General features: G+C 44.2%; 1 protein-coding gene across 1 annotated transcript; it reads right to left on the reverse strand.

The window, feature by feature from the left end:
- Positions 1-4,818: 4,818 nt before the first annotated feature.
- LOC107298766 (insulin receptor substrate 2-B-like) lies at positions 4,819-8,305 on the reverse strand (the record flags this gene model as incomplete). The annotated part of the gene is given in 3 exon segments (XM_015828132.2): positions 4,819-7,472; positions 7,474-7,516; positions 7,519-8,305. Coding segments are annotated over 3 exon segments (3,484 nt in total), but the record flags the coding sequence as incomplete, so codon positions are not given.
- Positions 8,306-12,929: the final 4,624 nt, after the last annotated feature.

Here is a 12,929-nt window from a genome sequence, read left to right on the forward strand (position 1 = left end):
CAGAACTGCAAACAAAATTAAACCATGATTTGCACTTCTGATGTTAAAAGACTTTTAAAAAATGCTTTGAGTATGAAACTGATAGGAACTGACGATGCAGAAAGTGTATTATTAAATTGAGCATGTAAGAGCAGGCTGAACATGCACATTTCACACCATATTAAACCATGATTTGCTAAACAAGTCATGGTTAGAAAAAGTGGATTATTTTGGTAATATATAATTGGCTGGGTAGGTCTGCATGACACACGTAGCCCCAGGTAAGTATCTGAAGGGAGTAAGATGGCAGGTGCAGCCCTGTAGCCAACTGGAGATTTAGCACCCTCTACGACGAGTACAGGCTGTGAAATACTATGCTAATATTTCTATTACAGATGGTGCTTTGGAATGGAATTTTCTCAGGTCAAATAAACAGGACAATGTCAAGAGTAGAAGAAGAGTTCTTTTCATGATTACAGTCAATGTAATTATTGCAAGCAAGGTAACTAGAGTCAACAATACTTGGTTTTGTTCTTTCATTCTTCTTGCAATCTGAACTGCCCTCCCATAGTGATTTGTTTAGTGATGACTCAAAGTTACAACAGCACTGAAAAAAAGTGACTTACGGCTATTTTAAACAACTTATGGCCATTGCTACATCCCCAGAATTCAGATGCTAGGCAACTGGTTTGTATTTGTGATGGCTGTAATGTCCTGGGGTCATGTGATCATCGCCCTTGGCGACCTCCTGACATGCAGACACAATTCACTTAAAAATCGTGTTACCAACTTAACAACTGCAGTGATTCACTCAACAACCATGGCAAGAAATGGGGCAAAACTCACCTAACAAATATCTCACTTAGCAACAGAAACTGGGGCTCAATTGCGATCCTAAGTCGAGGACTACCTGTATCTGAAACAACTTTCCTTGCCCACAATTTACCAAATTCATATACGTGTATCATATATAAACAATTGTGCCAGAACTTGGAACTCCAATGTTATAAAACATCTGAAAACATGTATTATTAGAATTATTAGCCTCTATGCTTTCTCCCAATAATTTTCAATCTTTTGATATTCGTTTATTTTGAAGCGTAAATAACAAAATCTGGGTTAAGTTTTTCTTTTGTACAAATTACCTCCATTTTAAGATTCTTGATCAGATGTTGCATTTTTAATTATTTAGAAGGGGAGGAGGTGTAAAGGGTTTTCCAACCGCATCAGCCAAAACAATACAATTGAGGAGTTACTGATTTAGAAAAACTTAAAGACTATGTGAAAATAAAAAAGGAAGTCATTTTAGCTCTGATCTACTGTAGTAGTAAACTTCGGGAGTTGCTTGTGTTAAAGCAAACCGGCTTTACGGGGGGGGGGAGCATTCTGGATGAAGAAATAAAAGATTGGGGAAAGGTTCTTGACTTTTTGCTTGACACTTCTTCTTCCTAAAACCACACTTGCCAAAAGAAGCTTCAAATACAAGCTTGGGAGAATAAACAGTAGAGTTGAATTGGATACTCCTGTTTCCACTCCTTTGCTACAAACTGCCACAGCCTGAATTGACTTTTTCTGTGAGAAGAAGTGACTGGTGTTTTGTTACAATTCACTTCAGTCTTAATGTTTACTCCTGCTCACAAGATGTCACCTTCAATTTATCACAATATAATGTTCTGCTTCCCTAGTTTCCAGTTGTTTGGCAAGACAAATCAAGTCTTCCTATTCATAAAAAGCATGGAGGAGGGGCATAGTAATAGAAAAAAAAAACCTGCTAGCAATATTTTATCTGGATCCCAGGAAAAATGGGAACTTCAGTACAGCACAATTCCTGGCAGATGAGTCTTGCTTCTCACAACGAAACTTTGCAGAGTTCATTAGGTTTTTGTGTTAATTAGTATATTTAAGGGTTGGAAGAACAAACCCTTTCGAGTTTCTATTTGCAGAAACTACAGGCAGTGTGTTCAAGCAATAATCTTTTTTAAGCAAAAGACGTACACGTTAGTAAGCCAAATGTGAAACATGCTGAGAAAAACAGGTGCATTCAACAAGTTACCTGAAACTCACGGTTTGTTTTACAATTTTAAGCAGAAATGTTTGTATAAAAGTATGATGCCTTGGAGTAAAAGAATCGGATTCATAATTCATACTTATGGGAAATCTGCTGCATTTTACACGCAAACAACGTTAGAAAATTTCAGTGGAGATGCTTAAATTAAATGAGCAATTCAGCCCGTATCGTAAACAGGAGCTGCACCTTGATGGTTTGCTCTTAATCACAGAATACTGGAAACACCTCTGACGTTAAGGTTGTTATTAAGGCTATAACATCTAGAGACAAACATGTCCCAGACACAGCCTTGAAGTAGCCTAAGCAAGTTTGAATAGGCGTGTCATGATGTTCCTGCTTTCTTTGCTCACTGATGAAATGAGAAAGGCTGCATTCTCAGAATGTAGTGAGCCATGGTTAACTTAGTCATTGTTTGTTCACTTTATCCTTGTTTCAAAGTTCACACGACAAAAAACGAAGCCCTAGTAGTCACGAAAGTTGGGTTCCTACAGTATGTTAGAATAAAGTGTTATGGGACTTGTGGTGTTTTTACAAATAAAGCCAGAACATAGCAACAAGACAGACGTAAGCCACCTACTCTGACATTATTATATTTCATTGTTCCACTTGGTGCAATTACTAAGGAGAGATACTTGAAAACACTACCTTTGTAGGACCTGAAAAGCTTCCAGTTATTTCCAACTAGGAAAGCACATTTTTACCACTCGGAACAGGCTTTATTCAAATATGGTGATTAATCATACAAGAGATGGAAAATAAGGAGCACTGGGTCAATAAGCTTAAATGCTCATAATTCTGGGCTGGATGGTAGCAACTGCCTACAATACACTAACTCTCATAAACACAAAATGCACGTACAGTACATAGCTTTTGAATAAGGAAATATAACAGTCAGAATCTTAAACTCTACCAAACTCAGCAACTGTCATCACTCCCAGTCCCAAACTTTTCATGTCTTTTCATATTTAAGAGTTACTATGGTAAACCTCGGGATGGAGTAATATATAAATTAAGCAGGGGCAAATAAATGCAACCTTTCTCCTAAGTTTTCAAGTGAGGTATCAATAGCAAAAAGATAGTAACATGCTAAAAATTTAAAATTGCTTCAGTCAGATACAGAAAGCCAATTGCTCACTTCACATATGTATATGCTGGTTAAGTACAATTACCCTTTGAGATAAAAACTGAGTTTTTCTTAAAGCAGCTCCAAAGCAGTATATATAAGGTCTCACTAGTTTTGATTCTAATGAAACTGAATGCACTTAATTTAAAAAAAAAGATGAATTCCGCACATGACTGAAATTCAATAGCTTAGGGAGAACACTTAAACGCTTTGAATCTCGCCAAAGTCAAAACAAAGAGAAAAGAACACCAAGGCAAGCTGCATATTTTTCTAAATCCCCAGTGCCCTGCTTACAGACTGACTCATCTTTTATGTAATCTTTTCCATAGGCTGTAAAGCACTTTCCCAACCCCGTGACTTCAGGAAGCATTGGACTACAACCCCATCCCTCCCCCCCCAACCCTCAGCTAATATAAGCAATAATCACAGATGATGGGAGCTCTAACAGGGGACTCAATTTTACAAACAGACACCCAAATGTAAGATGTACACAGAAACATTGTTCAAAATGTTGGACTCTAGGACACTTTTATAATGTCTTTACATGGAGGGACAGTCAAAGAGTTCTTGTTAAAAAAAACCATAGTAATCTATTACTCAGTTGTCATTCTGGTATTTTTAAATACTATGTACAGAAAGTACATGAAAATAATCATTAGTTGCTAAGTGACCATAATTCAAACAGTAATTAGAATCATGTAATAGAGCACACTGAGGTGTGTTCTATTTTTCTTTCTCTTCCAAAAACTACTGCTCCCAGAAATCTTTGGGGGAAGAGAATCCAACTTAATTCATTGTAATAATTGCTTTTATAAAACTATATTTTAAAGTTAAAATAGTATAAATAACGTTGCAAATCTTGCTTTGGCCTACAGCCTGTTAAACATGACCTCTCACAGAAAAAAAAACATAGGGGGGGGGACTGTATTGTAACTGGAGCATTTCTTCTCCAAGACCTGAGAAAATGTAAATTGTTTTGCAAGGGATCTCTAAAACTATGAATGAGAAAAAAAATTTCAGGCATCTGAAACATTAGGATTTAAAACAGATGGTTCAAAATCCTTTAGAACGTGTACAGCTATTGCTTTTTTGCTACTATACTGAAAGATGTAAAACTTCTGAGCTAAACTTGGGAATTACAAATGCAAACATGATTTATGCCTACCCAAATACTTTAAATCTGGCTACTGTATTACCAAGCATAATAAGGACAATTTAACAAGGGGAGGGAAGCATATCATGTCAAAGAGTTACATTTAGTGATAATGATTTAATTCTTTGGTCAGTGTTGTTGTTTTTGCTCAGAACCTTTCAGTTTTCCTTGACTGCAACTGAACACCCACAATGTTTTGAGGGTGGTGGGTGTGCAATCTAACAGGGAAGAAGGGTTCTGTTTAAGGGACAGTAGTGCCTTATATAGTGATGCCACCCAAGGAAAAGGTTTGGGAAATGAAAAGGGTTAAGGTACATCCATAACATTTTATAAAGTTGTATTTCAAAATAATATACTGAAACTTTACATGCATTAAGCATTTCAGAGCAGGTGCCTGCCAAAATTACAAACCTTTTCTTGCGGAGTTGCACTTCAAACTGTCTGATCTGCTGAAGTCTATGCTTACATATACTCCACTTTCCAGATTTAGAGTACCGTTTGAGAGGTGGCAGTTTGGTGTATTGGGGCTCTCCTCACAGTTTAGTGAATTCTCCCGTAAATTGAGAGCTATATAATTTAAGCCATTCTGGAACCCGGTGGAAGTATCTCTGGACATCTTGCTTTCGTGACCATCGGAAATGTGTTCCTCGGGTTTCAGCCACACGTTGTCGAAAGAGGCCGAGCTGTGCCTTTTACTACTGTCAGTAAAGAAAGAGGAAGAAGTGGTCACAGTGGCTGCAGAAGAAAAGGTCTCGGAGCTGTGCCGCCTCCTCCCCTGGGGGTCAGCTCGAATGACTTTAGGGACTACGGGAGGATCCGGATTCGAGGGAGGGAAGTCCCTGTGACCAGCATACTGGTCAACAATGCACAGTCGGTTAACTATAGAAGGAGGACTATCAATCTTTAATCCGTTTTTGCTTTCTGTGGCAAATGGTCCAGGTGGTGTGGCTGCCATGTTGAAGGTCATCTCGGTGTAGTCATCAATCCGGCCACATGCTGTGCTAACACAAGCCGTACCAAAGGAAAGTCTAGCATAGTCAGCATCAGGCAGGTTTCTAGAGAGACTCGAATTTGCATAAATGGAAATGTCCGTCAAAGAGTTAGATAGTTCTTTAGCAGCTTTGGGGGACTGGATGTCCAGATCAACACTCATGTAGTCGGAAAGCGGCGACTGCCTATGGTCACTACTGGAACCGAGAGATGATGGAGATCCTTCTGCAGATAAGGAATACGGCGTGTTACTCGCTTTCTCCCCAAAGTCTATATTTATATATTCACCGGGGCTAGATGGCTCAAGTGGAATTGTGCGATCGTACATTCTTGGGATGGTGTTACTACCTCTAGTACCGAGTGGAAGTCTTGTAGGCCTAGTCACCCTGTTCTGCGCAAGGCCTTCCTCTGAACTTTTCAGATGGGGTGATCTGGAAAGGCCATTAGCCAGAACTTCGTTGCTTTTCCCATTTTCAGATCCAACGTACAATAATTTTCCAGGTGATGACATTGGAACATATTCATCATGTTCCCCAGTTACAGCCTTAAAGCTTCGTGGGAGAGAGAAATATGAGCCAAAATTTTTGGAATCCATGTTGGCATGCATATAATCTGGATCACAGGGTTGCTTTGGAGCAGCAGAATTTCCAGGAGACATATCCATATACTCATTATTTGTTGACTTTTCATGGCCAGATTTAGAATTAAACTCAGTTAATGGATTACGTATAGGCGAAGAGACAGTCCGGGGAAACATCATCATATATCCTTTAGAATCAGCCTGAGTTGACAACCAGGAACTGTTGATCTGCTTTGGAACAGACGTGCTTTTAGGAGTCATTGGCAAGTAGTCACTGTTGCTTGCAAGAGAAGATGCAACTCCTGGCATCATTGGCATGTACCCATCATCTCTGGCTTTATTCTTGCTTTGATTACATACAGAATCAAGAATTGATTCCTCATACTCAAGTTCAGGGTTATTTTTAAATCTTGGTGATTCAGAACAAGACAGGCGTCCGTGGCTTCCTGAGGAATCTTCATCTAAAGTAGTTTGGGCTGTTTTCGGTTGTCCCGGTACTGAGGCAGGCTTAGTTAATGAGTATGTTCTTTTTCTAAAGCATTTGTCAGCCTCCCGGTAATCATCTCTTGAACTATTATCCGTTTGCTGTTTGTTCATGGACATGTATTCATTTAAACAATTTTCTTCTCTGATTGGTGGAGTATTGCCCAAGGAATCTGGCGTGTTACTTCTGACACGAAAGTACCTAAAGTCTCCAGGGCTAGAACCATATTCATCTGAGGAGATGAAACCTCCATCGCTTGGGGACCCACACACAGACGAACTGGAAGGCCTTACAAAGTTATCGGTCACTGATCCATGCCCACTTCCCGAAGAAACACTGATGGGACTAGTAGTAGAAGGAAAATGAGAAACTGGCAGAGAGGCAGACCTAGTATGATAAGAAGAGCTAAATGCTGCTCTAACGTATCGTCCACTCCCTTCTTGGCGGCCCAAATTCATCCTTGCAGTATTCAAATGAATCAGACTTCCAGTAACTGATCTAAATGGTCTGGTCATCGTCCCCTCCCCTTCACTAGAAGTTCTGAAGCGATAAGCACTGCTGCTTTTGGTAGTGGGAGGAGTCCCCCCTGTAACACTTTCAGTTCGGGACCTTCTTTGCAGGCCAGTCTGGCTAGGGGGTAGATTACCAAGATGCCTCCTGGTCGTTATGAAGGAAATAGGGTTGGTACTGCTGCCACCACCAGAAGACTGGCTCTTGCTGCGAGGTCTAAACTCAGAGAAGGCTTTTAGAGCTTTCATGGTCTCTAGAAAAGTCTCATGCATGTTCTGGGCAACCACCGAATCATCTACTTGCATCCATAGCTCACCTGGTCCAATGGAGGCTGACCTGCCCACTTCAATGAAAAAAAAGTTTTCCGAGTGCCCACATCGCCGAATGTTCATTAGTTGCAAGTGGACGGAGGGTACTTCAGTATTGAGCTTGACCAGGTGAATGGCCTTGCTGGAAAGGCATAACCTGTACACCCCTGTCAAATTCTTGGTCTGCCCCAAACCCTTAGGCTTCACGTTGACTTGCCAAACTTCTTTGAACACCGTTCCTGGGCGGAGGGTAGCTCCGTAGTGCTCGTCGTCGTCGTCCAGCTGCTGATCGGCCTGGTCCTCCTGCTCCAAGAACCCTCTCTTGCTTTGGCTCATGAGCTCACTGATGGCCTGGTACCACCCTTCTTGCTCGGGCTCGTTCTCCGCCACCATGGCAAAGTACTCATCCTTGGTATACAGGGCAATGATGTGTTTATGCTTGGCATCTGCCCTCCGGCTGACCGTGAAGCACTGGTAGAGGGGAATCACCCTTTTGGGGGACGGGCAGCAAAGGGCCACATTCCCTCCAGCCGCCGCCGCTGCCGCCGCCCTTAAGCTACTCTTGAACTTCTTCTCGCTGTCATAGTATTCCAGCCGGGCCGGGCCCAGGTGACTCTCCGCCCGCAACACAAAGTACCGCTTGTGCCCATGCTTCTGCTTCCTCAGGTAGCCGCATTTCCTCACGTCGTCCCCCCAGGTGATGCTGGCCGGGGGCGTCAGGGCAGAGCCCCGGGCAGAGGTCAACGGAGGCCCACTCCGGCCCAGGGGGGTGGCAGGGGCTCCCGCTCGCCCCAGCGCGGCGGGGTCCCCGGGCAACAGGGCATCTTCCTCCTGGACGAGGCAGAGGGAGCTGCTGGGCGATTTCCTCAGCAGGAGCAGGAGGTGGTGCGGGGGCTGAGCCGGGGGCGGGCAGGGAGCGCTCTCGGCCGGCTCCTGGTCCTCCTCATTCGCCGCCAGCCTGGAAGAGACGCCGACGCCGACGCCGTCTCCCGTGGCTGCTGCTGCTGCTGCTGCTGCCGTTGCTCCGGCCGCGGTGCCCGCCGCCTCGTCTTTGCCTTCCAGCGCGGTGCAGCCGCCCTCCCCGGCGGGGCCAAGCATCCCGCTCGCCATCTTAAGGGGCCGGGGCAGGGTCCGAAGCGCTACGCCAGGCGAGGGAAGCAGCCGCTCTCACAAGGGAAGGGTCTCCCAGGCCCGGCCCGACATGAGTGCCCGCGGGTCTCTCTCTCCTCGGCGCCGGCCCAGCTGGCGGCTCCCGGCCTACGAGGCGACGGGCAAGGCGGCGGCGGCGGCTGCTTCCACCCCTCAGCCGCCGGTCAGACGCGCCGGGCTGCTCCGACTCTCCCGCTTCTCTCCTCACACCAGCAAGCAGGCTCGGCGGCACCACGGCGAAAACATCACGTGACCCACACCCCCTCCCGCGCGGGCGGGCGGGGAGGGAAAAGGGGGGACGCGAGGCGAGGCCGCGCTTGGGCCCGCCCAGAAGGCGGGGCGGGGAGACTCCGCGGCCGAGCCTGGAGGAGCGGGCGGGGCGGCAGCCAATGGGAGTCGGCGGAGTTTTCTCAGCGGGTCCAATCGTCAGTCACCCCGCCCTTGGCTGGCGGGTGGGTTCTTACGCCTCTTTGAGAATGACGGGCGGCCGCTCGGCCCAATGAACGGCGGGAGTGATGAATGGTTTGGGGGGCCGGGGTGTGGAACGTCGCCGAGGTGTGCGATGTGTGTGTGTTTTTGAGAGACAAGAGGCACGGAAGGAGGGGCTTGGGCGCCGTCCAATCATCGTCTCACACAGTGGAACCGACGCCAGGCGGAGGCCGGAGCCGCTCCGTGCGTGCGTGTAAGATGAGTGACTGAGAGAGGAAAAAAAAAATACACATACACAGAGAGGCCGGCCGCTGCAGATGGAGCAGCAGCTGGGGCAACCAATCGGCGGGCACGATTCCCTCGCCGCCGGCCAATCAGCAGGGCAGGAAGGCATTTTGGCGGAGAAGAGTGGATGTTTTTCTTCCCCCCCCCTTTTACAACTTTTTTTTCTTCAAGGAACGGCGCCTCACACACGCACCCCGCCTTCTCTCGCCGCGCCCGCCTCGAGGGCCTGCGAGGGCCGGGATTGGCCGCGGCGAGGACCAATGGCCGGGCGCGAGGGCCGGGGGGAGGAGGAGTGGGTGGAGCCGCCGGCGAAGTAAACAACCTGTCGGCGCGCGGGCGACCGTTGGAGGAGGCGGCGGCGGCGGCGGCGGCGGGAGGGGCGCGAAACCAACCGTCGCCTCTGCTGGGAAGCGGGAGGGGAGGGGCGGGGCTTTCGACCACGTGCCCTGGGGCCGCGCGGGCCACGCCCAGGCCACGGGTGGTAAAGGAGCGGGAACGTGTGAAAAGCGCGAACACGTGTACGACGCGCCGGCGCTCTGAGGGGGGGGCTAAAGACGCGCTTCTCAATTATCCCCCCTTGACATCTGTTAACCCTGAAATAAAAGGAGGGAATGGGGGTGGTGGTTCATAAAAGCTTGAAAGACTGCCTTATCCCAGGGGTCCTCAACCTTGGCCACTTTAAGACTTGTGGACTTCAACTCCCAGAATTCCTCAGCCAGCAAAGCTGGCTGAGGAATTCTGGGAGTTGAAGTCCACAAGTCTTAAAGTGGCCAAGGTTGAGGACCCCTGCCTTATCCGTTGCCTTGTTACTTCAGTACATTTGCATAATGTTAAATTGGAGATGTAAAATACAGTAGAAAGTTCACCCATTGCGCTGAACTCTAGTAAACTGAGGTCATTATACTTGAGGAAGTTGCAGTGGTTGCGTTTCTTGATTTTGAGGATTTATTTTAAGAGCTGCTCTTTAAAAACTGAAACAATCAAGAGACATAAGAGGCTGTTGGTATCCGGAAGGCTGCAAATCTGTTCAGTAAACAAGGAATGCTTAGTGTTTCCCCTGCAGACAGATATTTTGACCACCAAAGCTGCTTTTGCATCTATGATACCTGAAAAAGAACAATATGGATGATAAAAGTCAGAGTAGAAATTGTTGAGCAGTCTATAAGATGATATCTGGGGGGGGGGGGGAACCTAATACAAAGACGAGTATTCCCTTAAATATGAGCATAAACTTGGTGACACAGCAAAGAGGAGCAAATAATGAAAATACAATTGTTTAAAACCTACATGACTACTAGCAGTTAATAATATTTTTTTATAATAATGACTACTAGCAGTTAAGGACAGAACATTGCAAAAACAAACCTGTTGAGTAATAATCATTTTGATACATATGTAAAGCATCAGGAATGCAAGTATCCAATTAATTCTCTTCTGATGAAAGAGAAATGTTGTTAGAACTTGGGCATCTCATTGAAAGGAATTCTGTTAGTTCACATCAGTGTAACTCAAGGCTATGTATTATCGGAAAAGCAAAGATTAATCACATTTTTGTAATATTTGAGATATCCCTCACTATATGTTGGACCTGAGATTAATTTCGTTTACAGGAGATGATGCTGTTTATTTCACCAGGAATATAAAGACTCAATGGTCCATTAGTGAAATAAAGATTTTTTTCTATAACTGCCTGTTTGCTGTTGTTTATGTCTGTTTTACATTGTTTATGTGTATCTAGTCATTACATTATATCTATCTGCTTGTGGAAAATTTATAGTTACATTTAGAACATTTTCTTGGATGGTTTTACTCACTGTATTTTCATTGTTCATTTCCTGTGCTATAATTTATACTTTGGTGAAAAAAGATGACAAGAAGTCTTTTCCCTCTCTTATTCTACATTTCAGAAATGGCTTTTTCTTTTTTCTTTCTTTCTTTCTTTCTTTCTTTCTTTCTTTCTTTCTTTCTTTCTACTTTTTCTTTTTTTCTTTCTTTCCTCCCTCCCCCCCTCCCTTTCTCTCCTTCCTTCCTCTTCTTTATTTTTCTTTCTTTCCTTCCTTCCTTCCCTTCCTCCCTCCATTCTTTTCTTCCTTTCGTCCTTCCCTCCTTTCCTTACTTTCTTGTTTTCTGGCTTTCTTTGCTTTCCTTCCTTTTCTTTCTTTCTATTCAGTACACAGTGTAGCTTAAGAGTATAAACAAATTACATACAGATAAGCACTAATTGTAAAACAAATTAGCCCTATTAGTGAATCAACTATCATTTTACAGATAGTAAAATCTGGCTCTGCTTAAAAGAACAGGGTCACATGTACATAAGGGGGAAAAATTGTAAACATTAGCAGGATGACCAGGGAATTATGTGGGGTTATCAACTGTAAAAGTCTACTAGCATAAAATGGGCAATGCAATGAAAGAATTTACAATTTCCCCCCAAATGGAATGCCTTCATCGTTCTGAGACCATTGAAGAGAAGGCATTGAATTGTGCCAAAGAGAATACCTCCTCTTTAGAGATTGTGCAGCTGCTCTGTGTTTACCTTCTGGCAGTCATTTTCATTTGAAATGATGGGGAAATGTTGGTTTGGATGCACCATTTTTGACTCTCTTCTTCAGCTTACATTCAACGAATTGCAGGATTTGCCTAATGATTTAGAGGAGTTTATGCAACTTGGATCTGGTTTAGCTCTTTAAGCATCCAGCATTACGCATGGCTCCCTGACATCCACATGACAGGTCTTCCCTCCTAGTCCAGCTATGAACACGGATCTTGTGCTTCAGAGAGTGAAAGGGCAGGTATGGGTGATGCTCTCCTTCCATACAAGTGAAAGTGAAGTTCCAGAAAGCAGATGCATCTCTGCAGATGGCAGGAAAACTTTACGCCAAAGGAGCTTATCCCAAGATACTTCTCGCATTCTTAAGGGAGTTTCAGCCATGATCCCTTCCCTGGCTTTGGTTATTTATTTTTATTTGAACTAATAAGCCTACATGTGCTGTTTATTGTATCTTTGTGCCACTCTTTGAACAGAACAGGAAAAAAAAAACGATACAGGAGATTCAGCTAAAGACTCTTCTGAGTTGTAAATCAGTCATTTTTTGCAGAAGTACAGTTTGCTTCTATTAGCTTTCTAACAACGGCATTGAAGGACTTCCTGCAGGAACATAAACACTGCTTCTTAACGGAGCATAGTCTTATCCAGAGGTCACTCTTTTGACAGTCAATTGATGACAGACGTTAACATTATCTAAATTCCAATTCTAGTCCATACTTGCTGTCGTCTCTATGTAGTATATATTATACCAGTATTTTAAGCATGCTTACTCAAAAGGAAGCTTTATTAAATTCAGCCAGATTTGCCCTATTAAAAAATGTGTAAGATTGCAATCGAAGTTTTTTTAAAAGGCCCACAGTCATCTGTGAACGAAACATCAAGGATGTGGTGTGCTATTTGAGAGCAGAGGAATGCTGTTTTGCCACTAGCATACCCTTTCTATTTTGCATTTCCCAATCAGCCTACTTTCTTCGGCCCAACACGAAGGATGTACATTCCTGAATTGTTTAGACGTTGCCAAACCATTCACACAACTTCTCCCGACTGTCGTAACTTCCCATAATTTAACTGTGACCATTTTCAACTTCTTATCTTAACGTTTCGTTTAAAACGTTTCAAATACATCTCATGGAGTTATTTTTTGTCTCTGGATGCATTTAATATATGATCTGTTGCAGAAGCAGATCGCCCAAAGCGATTACAACATTGCAGTGATAATAGCTGCAGTCGTAATGTGGTTGCACTGGCAAAGTGGAATGGGTGGGCTCCAAACTATTCAATATTAGCAATACTCGGAAAATGTACAGTGCATTTGCTGTTAAA

This window comes from Protobothrops mucrosquamatus, unplaced genomic scaffold, assembly GCF_001527695.2.
Source record: "Protobothrops mucrosquamatus isolate PMUCROS unplaced genomic scaffold, P.Mucros_1.0 scaffold4264, whole genome shotgun sequence".
NCBI lineage: Eukaryota > Metazoa > Chordata > Lepidosauria > Squamata > Viperidae > Protobothrops > Protobothrops mucrosquamatus.